Source organism: Antedon mediterranea, chromosome 2 (assembly GCF_964355755.1).
Source record: "Antedon mediterranea chromosome 2, ecAntMedi1.1, whole genome shotgun sequence".
In the NCBI taxonomy this organism is placed as follows: domain Eukaryota; kingdom Metazoa; phylum Echinodermata; class Crinoidea; order Comatulida; family Antedonidae; genus Antedon; species Antedon mediterranea.
In genome coordinates this window covers 39,983,849-40,001,481 of record NC_092671.1, presented here as the reverse complement: position 1 = coordinate 40,001,481, position 17,633 = coordinate 39,983,849, and the positions used below count along the sequence as shown (strand labels likewise).

The following is a 17,633-nucleotide window of genomic DNA, read 5'->3' as shown; positions in this document are numbered from 1 at the left end:
TCTGTAAAATGGTCTTTAACCTACAGTGTTACATTGTAATAATTTTTGGTTAAACTTTCACTTCATTTATTTTGTCTCCATAATGGACAAGAACAAGAAAAAAAGAGAGAGGATTCCTAAAAAGTGAACTTAATCACTATCTAGTAGGTCTCCTATTGCACTGATTGGACAAAAAACATTTAGAATATAATTTGTATAAACATTAAAAATGCATAAAAAATCATTTAGGATAATATAATTTGTATAAACATTAAAATTGCATTAAAATACTATATCAAAATAAAATAAAAATATATTCCAATATCAGAATCCTCAATAAATAAGTAGCAAAATCTTACTTACAATACATTTTTAAGTTTGTTTATAAAACATTAACACAGAGACTGGTTAACAACTTTTGTCTTTAAACTGTTAAGTAAAGAATGTTAACAAAACATGGATATTGTTGTATTTCAGAGCCACCTTCTCCAACTCTTATCAATCATGTTGCTACTATGATACCAGCAACTCAATCTCTTCCACCACCCCTCAAACCAATTACCCCTTCCCCCTCCCCAGAGTCAGAGACGCATGAACCATTAGCAATGCCAGATATTGATCCAGCTTTAAGATTGGAACTTGAAAGGCAGAGAAGAGCAGATGAGAGAAGACGTAAAGCTTTGTTGATGTACGAGAAATTAAAAAAGAGGAAAGGAGTGCCACAAGGAACTTCTCCCGATTCTTTATCCATCATGGATTGTAAGTACAACTTTGTTTTGTTTTACTTGCTGACATAACACATGTTGAAATATTCTACTTTTATGGCAGTGATTTTTATGGGCAAAGACAGAATGTTTTCATATTTAAAAAAAAAAACTTTATTTGTAATACATTTAATCTGTTTTATAGCCATACCTGCCAAAAAGTGGAAAAATAAACAAATTAAATTAACCCACATTCCTAAATTTTTAGATTGTACTTCAGGGCGCACTTATTCTGCAGATGCAGGATAGGCTACCATGTGTAAAAAAATTGTGACTTAATGTATAAATAATTACATCATTTATACATTATACTAAACTATTAAAAGTCTATTCAACAGAAACAGAGGCACCTTAATATATTAGTGTCCGTGTTTTTTTAATACAAAAATCTACCAAATTAAATGACTAATTCGTTGTCTACACAATGCCGAGAGCAACATTCTTTGAAATGACTTGTCACCTTTTATTTTGATTGCCTCGAAGCATCACACTTGTTGTATTAATATTCCTACCTATGGTTTGTCTTGTCGCGCATGATTACCTCGGAAAAGGTCAGACACAACTTATTGAATGATTAATGATTGGTGACTCACTCGATTTTAATTTACCTAATAATTCTTAATTTTTCAAAGTTGATGATGAAAAGAGGCTTCTGTCACAATATTATTCTGATATAATTAGATTCGATTATTATTGATTAATTTGATTAAAATCTATGAATGGTGAAATAATAAGGGAGAAAGAGAAAGGTCCAACAAAAGTAGATTTTCAATCTAAAAGTAACTTAGAATTACACCTTAGTTTAGGATTCTGGTAACAGTGCTTAGAAAGTTTATGATTTTCTTAAATATCATTTGATACCTGTAAAGTGATGGAAGGGGAAAAATCATTTGGAAAAAAATCTTTTTTTTTTGCGCATAAACAGACGATTGAATGTTATGAAGATTTCTTTAATATATTTTTTATACCTGTAAAGTGATTGATGGAAAAAATCAAAACTACCTAAAATATGTCAAAAAGCACTCATCATTGCCAATATACAGTAGTTTATTCAGAATAGTTCTTCTGCTCTACTCAATACTCCATTGATGTAAAAGCCAATTAACAATAATAAAGTTGATTATAAGAGCATATAGAAATGTAAAGTAGCAATTGATGGACAATATAAGTAGTTTACTTAACTAATTACATCTGGTAGGAGAGCTCCTTGTTAAATAGATTAAAACCAAGTGTGTCAATGAGAGAAACACATTAATTGTTTACATATCAATTGTCTTGCTACTTAACCAATTATTACTTTGTTGTTTTAAGTCAAGGGTTTTGTTTTAATGTTCTGCCTGCTTAAGTTCATTTAAATTCTAATATTAAGTCTGAAGTACTTGTATAGAAAATGCATCTTCTATAATTATTACTACCATATGAAAAGCACAGTCTTTTGAATTGTTTGTTTGGAAATTGTGATATACACCAAATAAAAACAGTAGTCAGTCAAGCGTATTTATTGTATACATATATTCGCATTTAAGTATACCGTGTAATCACATCTAATACAACCGTTTTACTTGTACAGTTATTCTTTTGTCTTGTACGTTCTTGTTACAATTATATATAGGACCAACAACCTAGACTAATATGCAAGTTATCTCGGTATGCAAACGCCAATATTTACAAGTACAGTTACGCTTCAGGAATAATAATAAAGAATAATAAAAAGCTTTCTCATTGTCAGATGTCATTGAAATGATTTCCTACCGAACATCCTATAATAACATGATATTACAATTTGTTCACAATTAGTAAATCCCCTGGCCAGGATGCTCGTTAATGAGAACTTTTTAAATGATACTACTCGTTAAATTACTTCAATCCTATCATTACACAAATGCTTAACAAGCTAGAAAATACCTCCACCTGCTGTTGTTTAAAATCTATGTCGTCATCTAACACTTTCAATCTTCCCTCTTTTCTTCAGCTCCTCTCGAGCGACACCACCCATTTCCAGTACTCTTAATTATTTATGCTTTACATAAACAAGCAATGATACTTTACTTATTAGTTACATAAAGCAATGTAAGGGAAATGCAATTTAAGTTGATGAGAGTGTGTCTAGAATTCATATTATAAATTACTCGATTTACTGAGCTAAACAATCTTCATATTCTGTGGTTTTTACATCGTAAGCAAATGGATATTACAAAACCAAAACGTAACAGATGGAAAGAGCTTGTTGGAACAGCAAAGCGACAACAAACCAAAGAAGGTCGGAATGACTAGGCTGTAATGAACAACATTGGGTGTTGCCTTTGGGTGTGGTGGTAACTTTACTCATGCATGAGGTGTTCCTTCCCTTTACCAATTTTGCTGATTTCTGACCATCATTTTAGGGATTAAGGTCTAGGACTGTTAATTGCATTTTAATTGGATTACGATAATAGCTTGTTTAGATTAGGAAGTTTATTGCTCAAGCAAGGTCAGCTAGTGCTCTCTGCCTAGTAAGCTGGAACTACTTTCTAAATTCATTAGCTCTGGTGTTATAGGATTTCTTTTCTACTGTAATAATATTATTATGTGCTTTATTATAAAGATGTACAGTATTGTCACCCAAAAACATGAACAATGAATATTTTATTTATTTTTTAAATACGCAATTTTGAAGATCCAAAAAATGTGTTCTCTTTAATAAAAAGGTAAATTAAATAAAAAACCATTGACTTTCAGCCAATTTGATTTTTTTTTTCTATAAATTGTTTTTTTTAATCCAATTTTTGGTCAAAGTAAATATCTTCATGTGACTACTACATATACCTCCTTGGCAGAGGTAAAATATTGTCTTGAAAATGGGAATAAAATATTGAATATGTTATTGTCATTTATAGGTATTTCAACTCCCAATTAAAACATTTTTCTACCAATTGCAATTTTCTACCCAATTGAAACATTGTACTATCCATTTTAGCTTTCATGCTAGCCAAATCAGGGGCGTTTCGGCCTATGGACGATTCGTCCCGAGACGTTTCGGCCCACTTTTTTTTATGTCGAAACGTCAAACTTTTATAATTTTAAGCAGAACAAAATTGTATGTATAAAATTGTATTGCCGATGGCAAAACTGAGTTTTATATTGTTTATATCCAGACGTAATTAAAATTATAAATTTAATTGCCACCGAGCGAAATTGTAGTGTAGACCCTAACTAATCCGTCCAAGCTACGCCCGCCTCACTCATCGGCCATCCATGCCATGGTCCGCCGTCTCTCGCTCGACTAATCTATCCTATCGCGAGAAGAAGCATGATGTTGGTCTCAATTTATTGTGGGCTGATTAAATGAATCCTTTGCCCATTGCTAGGCTGTGTAAATTAAAGTTGTGATGGGAATTATTCCACAGGTAAACAAATAGGCATAAGAAACCAATCGCACAGGACCTCGTGGTGTGCCGAGGAGACTTTCTTCTCGAGCGGAAGATCATCGTAAACAAAATTAGTAGAGTCCATTAAGTATGGGGTTGTTTAATATTTACGAACATATTAAACATGCGCTTCGACCACCACTGGCTGTGTAGGCAAAATATTTATTTCGTTCGTTAAATCCCTAAATTGATAATTGCGTATTCTGTAATCACGTGACTGATGATGTAATCCTCAGCGACCTACTAAATGCACGTGATTTAATGTGTTTATAATGCACATCGTTAACGTCTATGCTACCACATGATTCACGGTGCTATTCGCGTTTCTTGGCCTAAATTGGCTGACGCCTAAATGAAACAATTGATTTCACCAAATTGGTTCCTATTACTATTTAGCCGTTGTCGACATAGCGATCGGCGGCTAAGCTAAACTTACACTAGCAAAAATTTGCTAGTTTTGACATTTTTAACTACCAATTATCAAGAATCTACTAGCAAAATGCTAGTTTGCTAGCGTGAATTTCGAGCCCTGTTATTATATATAAAATTAATACGCCATTCAATCAAGTAAACCATCTACATGCTCTCGACCACGTGTGCAGCGGCCACAAAAATACTGTATTTTTTTCTTAGCAGCCGCGCGACTCGGTCACTTAATTACGCACAAGAAAAATAGTTCAGAACTTTTATTACATCAAAATAAATTTAATCGTTTTTCCTCAATAATTAATATAATCATAATATTGACATTATAATATAACATATTTACTGCAAAATAACGTGATGAAGTGTTACAAATAGATATACTAAAACAGCATTACGTCTTATGTAGGCCTAGTGCATCATCGAGGAATTACTATCACTACGCTCATTGACATGATTGAAAATGTATTTTAACTTTCTTCTAGCTCCACGTAAACTTAACCGATTTTCACGATTCGAACATGTAAAAACAATATTTTTTTATAATGAATACAACTGTATGAATACTTTTATTTTTTTCTTTACGGAAACATTTATTTTGTTTGGTTTGCTATATACACTGTATCTGTTTATCTTGCACTGTCAGACCACAAGCTGTGATTTATTGCAACTGGCTCTCGTAAATCACAGCTCTTTACTTTGATACCAAGGTTAGTTGTCACTTAGGCCTAGTGAAAATTGAGGTTGGCCGACCCGCTATAGCTTTATATATGACGGGTTAGCTGGTAAAGGGAAGGGGGTGCTGGTCAACCCGTACCCAAACCAACCCGTACCCATGCCAACTCGTACCCAACTTGGCTAACCCGTACCCAAATAATTGGTCAACTCGTACCCACTTTGGCTAACCCGTACCCAAACCAACCCGTACCCATGTCAACTCGTACCTAAATATTTGGCTTACTCGTACCCAAGTATTTGGCTTACTCGTACCCATTTTTTGGCTTACCCGTACCCATTTTTGGCTTACTCGTACCCATTATTTGGCCTACTCGTACCCAATTTGAATAATTACTTGTAATGATTTGATCGGCGTAAAACTAGTGGTATGCTTTTGCCGTATGAATATTTTTATATTTAAATTGTTTTTTTATTTTACATACAGGTCTCGGTGAAATGTGTGCTAATAAAAATGACCATTGATTTGATTGTAGACTTCGTTTAATTAGGCATATATTTGTTAACATTTATTTAAATCTAGTATTATAGTTTTATAAACGTATGTTTGATGTGTCTTTTTTATTTACGTAAGAGAACATTAATTAATAAAAAAATATTTTAACTGTTGTATAGTTAGTATTACAATTCAATTAAGCCCAGGTAAAGTACCAACAACGTATAATTTTATACTTATCAATTTTTATTCTTTTATTTTATTCTAATTATCTTCCCTGATTACATTCGATCAAGTAATTATTTCTATTGTATTTGGTATATTTAAAATTGGTTGAATTAACAACACCCTGTTTTAAGCGAAAAGCCTGCCGGGCTATGGGGTCGAATTACTCGTAGATTTCGTGTTACGTGTTTTTTCTGACCGGGATTAACCTTTTATTATAAAAAACACGCATTTATAGGGCCGGCGTCAAAGAGACGACTTAGTAATGACGTATGATCATTTTCCATATATTTTATTTATTAATAATTCAGTGAAATGATCATATACACGTACTGTCGTACTGTAGCCTAAGGCAATTAAACATTTTGGCAGATTTTCTTCTATAACAGCTACGTGTTTTTGCTGAATGGGGATTCCTCTTTATTATTAAAAAAAAAAAAACGCATTTGTACGGGTCCATTTGTAGTGTGTCCAAAAGGTTCAATGTGGCGTATGATCGTTTTCTATTTATTTTTTTTCTTAAATAATTCAGTAAAATTATCTGTTTGTTTACGGTAATTAAACATTTTTGGTAGATGTTTCCTCAATAACTTACAGCTACGTGTTTTTGCTGACGAGGGATTCCCTTTTTTAAAAAAAAATACGCATTCTATAATGTGTCAAATAAGACAAATGAAATGAACTACGATCGTTTTTCCATGGCAACGGATGTCGTCTTATTTACTAAAATAATATAAACGTTCTGAAGGCCTACCTACACGTGTCTGAGTTCTTACGTATCTGTCAGCGATAAGATGATTTTTTTAAGTTTTAGTAGTATTTATTTCGGTTTTTAGTCATAATAATACAGTAATAATCATTATAAAATGAAAACGTAATAACAGCAAATGTCGTCGTTTGTAATTAAATGTTAAATTATTGGAGGTTAGTACAGTAGTTACCTTTTATTATTACTCTCACATCCGTCATTGTATACTAGATAAACGGCAATAATCTAATCTACTACTAAATGCTCATAGCAGCAATGAGGCTGGTATCCACTTAAATAGTTTCGTGATTTTAAAATACGAGTGACTATTTAAAAATGTATTAAATATTTTCGAAATGTTAAAACAGTTTAATATTTTCCAAAACTTGCAAAACAAAACAACAAAAACCATTCGTTTTAAAACGATTTTCAAAAAGCACATTACTTCATTATCTGTAAAATAAAATGAAAATACAAATTATGTATAAAAGATATTTATGTTTACTTTTAATAATTCAAGTTTTCATCATCACAGACTAGTGGGTATTTCAATTTCCGTGTACTACTATTCGTAGAAAATAATAGATTAATAACTCATAAATGAAAAAAAAATAGAATGCAGCACAGCCGACCACTGACATCTTCCACAGAGCCATATAAAACAGCGCCCTCAAGTATTAACTTTACCAATAAATACGACGTACGCAAATACGATGAAAGCTGTGCTTTTTACGTACGAGTCTGTACATATTATTATACATTTTAGGTCAATAGTTTTTGCCATTATAATATCGAACATATGATTGGTATCTAAAAATTTAATAAAACTGGGTTTAAATGTAATATAAATATACTTTAAATAGCATTAAACTTGGGTACGGGCCAGCCAATGATGGGTACGGGTCAGCCAATGATGGGTACGGGTCAGCCAAAATTTTGGGTACGAGTAAGCCAAAATTTGGGTACGAGTTGGTGGGTACGAGTTGGCATGGGTACGGGTTGACCTGTATTCAAGGGAAGGAACACAGCATGTAGGCCTTCAAAACACAACCTTTTTTTACCTTTCGGTTCATAGCTGCTGTTGGAAGGGTGTAACATTAATTAATTTGATTATGACTGCCTCTAGTTTCCTTCTTGATTCACAAACCTGTTTTCCAATTCACTTCATTTCCTTCATCGTCCCTCATCAATCAATACGCTAATTAGTAAAACTACTTTTTTAACAGTTTTTCTATTTTTATTTCAGCTGGCTGGTTAGCGCAGTTTTGTATTATCAAACGGGAAAAGGAGTATTTATATAGACGAGCTTTTGAAACGGTAAGCTTTATAATTCATTGAAATATGAAGTATATTTACAGAAATAAATGAATTTTATTTATTTAATTACTAATATGAAAACTTAAGATGTTTATGTTACAGATTGTCACAATTAATTCTTCTTTTTCCGCTCCTCTTCCTTTCCCCACATTTTTTCCTTAATTCTTAATCCTTCTATTCTTCCGTTTCACATTTATAGGCCCAAGTCATTTAATTAGAATTTCCTTAATGTGATTTTAAATCATATTGAAAGTATTAAGATTGAGTCTAAGGTTAATTTAATTTCTTTTAGTTTATTATAGTACAGCCAACTTTCTCAAACACTAGACACTCTTTGGTCACCATTGAAAAGTTATCAGAACATGCATTAGGAATAGATTAATAGAATTGTATTTTGGGCCTTTGAAAATGTGCTGTAACTTTGTAAATACAACAAATATTTTCTATTCCATGACACAAAATATTAGCTTTAAACATTTAATTACAAATAAAAAAGAACCCCTATCCCACAATGATCTTATAACTAGGGTGATCGGAAAATGAACATTGTAGTTAAGGCCACCCGTACGCAGCAATAATATTGTAAGTTAGTAATTACTTATTATGATGATTCTGGTGAAATAAATTGATAATGATATGATTGTATTTATGTAATGATAGGCAGATGAGGACTGCGACGGTTTCTTAACTTGTCAGGAGATGTTGATTGCCCTCAAAGGTGTGGCTAGTGTTAACAGCTTGTCTGATCATGAAGAGGAGTATGTCTATCAGGTTAGGATTATTCATCATTTTTGTATCTTTCTCATATAAAGATCTGCCTACACTATCAAAGTTTATGTCTCAAAAAAATGTGATGTGCCCATATATGGACATGATGATGTTATACCACTACAATATGTGGGCATATTACTACCATATTTGTGCACATTACACCTTTTTTGTCAAAATAGTTGGATAGTGTAGACAGAGCATACAATTTCAAAATAATATACGCCATGATTTTGTTTTATAGAGCTTTTGCCTACTACCTATGTAAATGTAACTAGTTTGCATACTATATTATAAAGCTCTGTCTACACTATCAAAAAAAGTGTGATGTGCCCAAATATGGTAATGATATGTCCACATGGTAGTGATGGGACATCATCATGTCCATATATGAGCACATCATTTTTTTTCACATAAAGTTTGATAGTGTAGACAGCGCTTAATGCGGCAATCTTGTACAGATACCTGTCAATCACAAGTAATATTTCACAGTTTCATAAATTTCTTGTTCTGACTAGTTTAAGTTTATTCAAACCAGTTTTTTAACCTACCATTACTATGCAAAGAGATCTTGTTTATATACATAATTCAGTGGCTGCATCAATATTATTTTGTTACAGACATATTGAAAATTATATTATAAAATGTTCAATAAAGAGATAATTTATATAGACACCCCTGAGAATTATATGCCCTTCTTTTTTTGGTAGTTTGAACATTACTAGACAACATGATACCTTCACTATCTATCATCTCAAATTTGTTCATAAAATCTGAGCCAATAAAATAACATGTTGAGGTGAAATAGATCATAGTTAGCTTGTCAGATCAGAATATAAGAGCTTAGCAATTCTAAAATTTAAACCTTTTTTTATATCAGACAAAATCTAATTGTTTGATTCCCATGTGTTCAGTTTAAGTGACACATGTATTTTGAAATTTCAAATCTGATTGGCGTGTATCGCAGATGTCCCAACTTTTAGTAAATTCACATCAATTGAGGACTGCGAGTAGAGCAACTGTAACTGAACAATCACTTTTATGGTTTACAAGGCAATTGGGTTGTACAAAAGATAATACACTGGTATACGAGTAGCTGGGCAGGCAATTGGGATGTACAAAAGATAATACACTGGTATACTAGTAGCTGGCCAGGCAATTGGGTTGTACAAAAGATAATACACTGGTATACGAGTAGCTGGGCAGGCAATTGGGATGTACAAAAGATAATACACTGGTATACGAGGCAGGCAATTGGGTTGTACAAAAGATAATACACTGGTATACTAGTAGCTGGGCAGGCAATTGGGTTGTACAAAAGATAATACACTGGTATACTAGTAGCTGGGCAGGCAATTGGGTTGTACAAAAGATAATACACTGGTATACTAGTAGCTGGCCAGGCAATTGGGATGTACAAAAGATAATACACTGGTATACTAGTAGCTGGGCAGGCAATTGGGTTGTACAAAAGATAATACACTGGTATACTAGTAGCTGGGCAGGCAATTGGCTTGTACAAAAGATAATACACTGGTATACGAGGCAGGCAATTGGGATGTACAAAAGATAATACACTGGTATACTAGTAGCTGGGCAGGCAATTGGCTTGTACAAAAGATAATACACTGGTATACTAGTAGCTGGGCAGGCAATTGGGTTGTACAAAAGATAATACACTGGTATACTAGTAGCTGGCCAGGCAATTGGGTTGTACAAAAGATAATACACTGGTATACTAGTAGCTGGGCAGGCAATTGGGTTGTACAAAAGATAATACACTGGTATACTAGTAGCTGGGCAGGCAATTGGGATGTACAAAAGATAATACACTAGTATACTAGTAGCTGGCCAGGCAATTGGGTTGTACAAAAGATAATACACTGGTATACTAGTAGCTGGGCAGGCAATTGGGATGTACAAAAGATAATACACTGGTATACTAGTAGCTGGCCAGGCAATTGGGTTGTACAAAAGATAATACACTGGTATACTAGTAGCTGGGCAGGCAATTGGGTTGTACAAAAGATAATACACTGGTATACGAGGCAGGCAATTGGGTTGTACAAAAGATAATACACTGGTATACTAGTAGCTGGGCAGGCAATTGGGTTGTACAAAAGATAATACACTGGTATACTAGTAGCTGGGCAGGCAATTGGGTTGTACAAAAGATAATACACTGGTATACTAGTAGCTGGGCAGGCAATTGGGTTGTACAAAAGATAATACTTCTAAACTAGTTCCTAAAACATGTAGTTGTAACTGAAGACACAATATATCAATTTACAAGTTATAAAATTAAAGTTCATCTTTTTAATGTCAAAATTAATAGATGAAATAATCTTGTATGACATTGAGATTTTTAAAAAAGAGGATTGTTTTATGAGTACCTAAATACTTGTATTAAGAAAGTAAACTGTTATTAATTACCGGTAAGTAAGTTCACTTAGAGTCAGGAGACAAGAAGCATGTACTTTTGTATATTAAGATACAAACATTCATTTTTCATAATGCTTGATAACATTAAAGGTCATATCACTAAAATTAACCTTATTACTTTTTTTTATATCACAGACACTCTAGGGTATTTGGGTAATTTTTTATGCTCTAATTTTCTTTTAATTAAATGAAAGCTTAGAACACCTTTAAACAAACCATGCAATATCACATTCCTTTTTATCTATTGATAACGACATTTAACATTTAAAAACCCAAAATATTTAAGGTATTCTCTGACCTTAAAGTGTGACATTACGAAACAAGGGTGTTTGCAACCCTAATTTGAATTCCCTCATGTTTTATAACTTGTTCCGTTATCAAATGTAATGTAATTGTTCAATTCCCTTGCCGTTTATATTGTCTAATAATTTGTGACATTTTATTAACCTGCGTTTGTGGGATATTGATAGAGTAATGGTTTGATATGATTAATTTATCATGCATTAATATGGGAAATGGTACAATTATCATAGACTGTGAAATATACAAAAATAATAATGATATAGTATGGTTACATCAATAATTACCCATGCATTTTTTTTCCTATTTGTTCTGTATCATATGTACCTTCTACAGTGTGATTTGTTCTGTATCATATGTACCTAGGTCTACAGTGTGATATGTTCTGTATCATATGTACTACCTAGGTCTACAGTGTGATTTGTTCTGTATCATATGTACCTAGGTCTACAGTGTGATATGTTCTGTATCATATGTACCTAGGTCTACAGTGTGATATGTTCTGTATCATATGTACCTAGGTCTACAGTGTGATTTGTTCTGTATCATATGTACCTAGGTCTACAGTGTGATTTGTTCTGTATCATATGTACCTAGGTCTACAGTGTGATATGTTCTGTATCATATGTACCTAGGTCTAAAGTGTGATTTGTTCTGTATCATATGTACCTAGGTCTACAGTGTGATTTGTTCTGTATCATATGTACCTAGGTCTACAGTGTGATTTGTTCTGTATCATATGTACCTAGGTCTACAGTGTGATTTGTTCTGTATCATATGTACCTAGGTCTACAGTGTGATATGTTCTGTATCATATGTACCTAGGTCTACAGTGTGATATGTTCTGTATCATATGTACCTAGGTCTACAGTGTGATTTGTTCTGTATCATATGTACCTAGGTCTACAGTGTGATATGTTCTGTATCATATGTACCTAGGTCTACAGTGTGATATGTTCTGTATCATATGTACCTAGGTCTACAGTGTGATTTGTTCTGTATCATATGTACCTAGGTCTACAGTGTGATTTGTTCTGTATCATATGTACCTAGGTCTACAGTGTGATATGTTCTGTATCATATGTACCTAGGTCTACAGTGTGATATGTTCTGTATCATATGTACCTAGGTCTACAGTGTGATTTGTTCTGTATCATATGTACCTAGGTCTACAGTGTGATATGTTCTGTATCATATGTACCTAGGTCTACAGTGTGATTTGTTCTGTATCATATGTACCTAGGTCTACAGTGTGATATGTTCTGTATCATATGTACCTAGGTCTACAGTATGATATGTTCTGTATCATATGTACCTAGGTCTACAGTGTGATATGTTCTGTATCATATGTACCTAGGTCTACAGTGTGATTTGTTCTGTATCATATGTACCTAGGTCTACAGTGTGATATGTTCTGTATCATATGTACCTAGGTCTACAGTGTGATATGTTCTGTATCATATGTACCTAGGTCTACAGTGTGATTTGTTCTGTATCATATGTACCTAGGTCTACAGTGTGATATGTTCTGTATCATATGTACCTAGGTCTACAGTGTGATATGTTCTGTATCATATGTACCTAGGTCTAAAGTGTGATTTGTTCTGTATCATATGTACCTAGGTCTACAGTGTGATATGTTCTGTATCATATGTACCTAGGTCTACAGTATGATATGTTCTGTATCATATGTACCTAGGTCTACAGTGTGATATGTTCTGTATCATATGTACCTAGGTCTACAGTGTGATTTGTTCTGTATCATATGTACCTAGGTCTACAGTGTGATATGTTCTGTATCATATGTACCTAGGTCTACAGTGTGATTTGTTCTGTATCATATGTACCTAGGTCTACAGTGTGATTTGTTCTGTATCATATGTACCTAGGTCTACAGTGTGATTTGTTCTGTATCATATGTACCTAGGTCTACAGTGTGATATGTTCTGTATCATATGTACCTAGGTCTACAGTGTGATTTGTTCTGTATCATATGTACCTAGGTCTACAGTGTGATTTGTTCTGTATCATATGTACCTAGGTCTACAGTGTGATTTGTTCTGTATCATATGTACCTAGGTCTACAGTGTGATATGTTCTGTATCATATGTACCTAGGTCTACAGTGTGATATGTTCTGTATCATATGTACCTAGGTCTACAGTGTGATTTGTTCTGTATCATATGTACCTAGGTCTACAGTGTGATATGTTCTGTATCATATGTACCTAGGTCTACAGTGTGATATGTTCTGTATCATATGTACCTAGGTCTACAGTGTGATTTGTTCTGTATCATATGTACCTAGGTCTACAGTGTGATATGTTCTGTATCATATGTACCTAGGTCTACAGTGTGATTTGTTCTGTATCATATGTACCTAGGTCTACAGTGTGATTTGTTCTGTATCATATGTACCTAGGTCTACAGTGTGATTTGTTCTGTATCATATGTACCTAGGTCTACAGTGTGATTTGTTCTGTATCATATGTACCTAGGTCTACAGTGTGATTTGTTCTGTATCATATGTACCTAGGTCTACAGTGTGATTTGTTCTGTATCATATGTACCTAGGTCTACAGTGTGATTTGTTCTGTATCATATGTACCTAGGTCTACAGTGTGATTTGTTCTGTATCATATGTACCTAGGTCTACAGTGTGATATGTTCTGTATCATATGTACCTAGGTCTACAGTGTGATTTGTTCTGTATCATATGTACCTAGGTCTACAGTGTGATATGTTCTGTATCATATGTACCTAGGTCTACAGTGTGATTTGTTCTGTTGCATATGTACCTAGGTCTACAGTGTGATATGTTCTGTATCATATGTACCTAGGTCTACAGTGTGATATGTTCTGTATCATATGTACCTAGGTCTACAGTGTGATATGTTCTGTATCATATGTACCTAGGTCTACAGTGTGATATGTTCTGTATCATATGTACCTAGGTCTACAGTGTGATTTGTTCTGTATCATATGTACCTAGGTCTACAGTGTGATATGTTCTGTATCATATGTACCTAGGTCTACAGTGTGATTTGTTCTGTATCATATGTACCTAGGTCTACAGTGTGATATGTTCTGTATCATATGTACCTAGGTCTACAGTGTGATTTGTTCTGTATCATATGTACCTAGGTCTACAGTGTGATTTGTTCTGTATCATATGTACCTAGGTCTACAGTGTGATATGTTCTGTATCATATGTACCTAGGTCTACAGTGTGATATGTTCTGTATCATATGTACCTAGGTCTACAGTGTGATTTGTTCTGTATCATATGTACCTAGGTCTACAGTGTGATTTGTTCTGTATCATATGTACCTAGGTCTACAGTGTGATATGTTCTGTATCATATGTACCTAGGTCTACAGTGTGATTTGTTCTGTATCATATGTACCTAGGTCTACAGTGTGATTTGTTCTGTATCATATGTACCTAGGTCTACAGTGTGATTTGTTCTGTATCATATGTACCTAGGTCTACAGTGTGATTTGTTCTGTATCATATGTACCTAGGTCTACAGTGTGATTTGTTCTGTATCATATGTACCTAGGTCTACAGTGTGATATGTTCTGTATCATATGTACCTAGGTCTACAGTGTGATTTGTTCTGTATCATATGTACCTAGGTCTACAGTGTGATATGTTCTGTATCATATGTACCTAGGTCTACAGTGTGATTTGTTCTGTATCATATGTACCTAGGTCTACAGTGTGATTTGTTCTGTATCATATGTACCTAGGTCTACAGTGTGATTTGTTCTGTATCATATGTACCTAGGTCTACAGTGTGATATGTTCTGTATCATATGTACCTAGGTCTACAGTTTGATATGTTCTGTATCATATGTACCTAGGTCTACAGTGTGATTTGTTCTGTATCATATGTACCTAGGTCTACAGTGTGATTTGTTCTGTTGCATATGTACCTAGGTCTACAGTGTGATATGTTCTGTATCATATGTACCTAGGTCTACAGTGTGATTTGTTCTGTATCATATGTACCTAGGTCTACAGTGTGATATGTTCTGTATCATATGTACCTAGGTCTACAGTGTGATTTGTTCTGTATCATATGTACCTAGGTCTACAGTGTGATATGTTCTGTATCATATGTACCTAGGTCTACAGTGTGATATGTTCTGTATCATATGTACCTAGGTCTACAGTGTGATTTGTTCTGTATCATATGTACCTAGGTCTACAGTGTGATATGTTCTGTATCATATGTACCTAGGTATACAGTGTGATATGTTCTGTATCATATGTACCTAGGTCTACAGTGTGATATGTTCTGTATCATATGTACCTAGGTCTACAGTGTGATATGTTCTGTATCATATGTACCTAGGTCTACAGTGTGATATGTTCTGTATCATATGTACCTAGGTCTACAGTGTGATATGTTCTGTATCATATGTACCTAGGTCTACAGTGATAGGCTATCATAGGCTATCATAGCCTATCATAGGCTATGTCCGAAACAGGGTTTGTTAATAAAATAAATTTATATTGATAGAATTTTAATTTTGATTTATATTTGAAGAATACAGTATATAAAATGAACTTCACAATACATTCAAAATAATTTTTTTTCTCAAGATACAATCTTTTGTTGGGGTATACATAATTCAAAGTACGCTTAAAATTTGCTTTATTTTAAAAATATGAATTAACTGTCCATTTTCTCTCATTTTTTGTTTTCTCTACTTTAAGGTTTTAGAACTAGCAGGCTACTCCGTACTGAATGGTGCAGACTTTAAACTGTTTTCTGTGGTTGCTTCACTTACACAGAAGATTTCATCTATTGAGTGAGTATATTGATCTCTTTGGGGAGTCGGGCCCAGGCTTCTTGCGGGAATCGTTGAAAGTTCACTAGGAAATGAGACTGTATGAGTGAGTCTGTTGACATTAACAGGGTTATACTTATGCCTGGGTCTAGCTCTACTTTTTTATGAATCATAGAAGGGGCCTAAAGTTGTGATTCATAATTTGATGTTTGTTCTTAGAGGAACAATGAGTGTGATTCTGTGTGATTCATTTTTCAACCTTTTGGGGTCGAATTTTCATTAGGATGAAGTAATTATAAATATCATACAGGTGGTCACAGATGCTACAGTACTTAGATCTGGTGTCTTTGAACTTATTCATAGCAATTTTTTTTGTCAAGAACTGAATTATAAAACTATAAAACATATACTAATAATCTGCCTTTATTTTAAATCAACTGTCATTTAAGCTTGTAAGATCAATTTACATGTGTTTTTTCTTCTGTCGATTTGACATTAACAAGAGAATTAAATGTTTAAAAAAACTGTTGCGAGGCAAGCCCGAGGATGAATGGCGTCTGGCTGTATGAACAATAAATGGCACTTCAAAGCGGATATCAAGTTTACCTGCGTATACAGTCAACAAGTTAATTTCCTTGTACTTGTTAATCAGTTTTCCTTCCCCTCTGGACACAACACATCAGTTTTGTAGTCCAACTTTCATTGGGTCTTGAGGGCTTAGCATGCCAAGTTCTTGTGAAGTTGCAGTAGATTTATCCTAAGGCTGCCTAGTACTGTTACTATAGTGTTACTTACTTCTAACGCTCTAATACACACATCTAATTCCCTGGAGAATACGTCATTCTTCATTAATATATCTAATTTGTTTGCATTATTCAGGCATTTGTTTTAATGTGTAAAATATATAGCATTGTATTTTATAAAGTTATTTTTGTAATTAATATAAATCTAGGTACAGTAGATATTTGTTATATCCGAACCTATTATTAAAGTATAGTGTTAAGTTTAGCCATGGTTTAGAAAAAGTGGAACAATTAACTGTAGGCCTATGTAGCTTTGTAGTTATAAGCCATTATATTATTACATGTAGCCATTGCCAAGCTAAACTGTACTGTATACTATATTGTTAAAACCTGATACACATTATATCTATAAAATAATTTTTCTGGCTGTTTTATTTATCGTTTTGATTTAGCTCTTTGCTCATTTATTTTGTATCTCTATTGAGATCCAGATACCCACAGCATTGTCATTTTGTCAAAAATTTCCCTTAGGATTTCTATATAATAAA

General features: G+C 33.6%; 1 protein-coding gene across 1 annotated transcript in view; it reads left to right on the top strand.

Moving 5' to 3' along the window:
* Nucleotides 1–17,633, top strand: part of LOC140039463 (uncharacterized) — a 32,785-nt gene that overhangs the window by 10,373 nt on the left and 4,779 nt on the right. The window contains exons 6-9 of the mRNA XM_072085066.1: nt 457–738; nt 7,964–8,034; nt 8,695–8,805; nt 16,269–16,363. Of these exons, the coding sequence (XP_071941167.1) occupies nt 457–738; nt 7,964–8,034; nt 8,695–8,805; nt 16,269–16,363 (559 nt within the window). The remainder of the gene's footprint in view (nt 1–456; nt 739–7,963; nt 8,035–8,694; nt 8,806–16,268; nt 16,364–17,633) is intronic.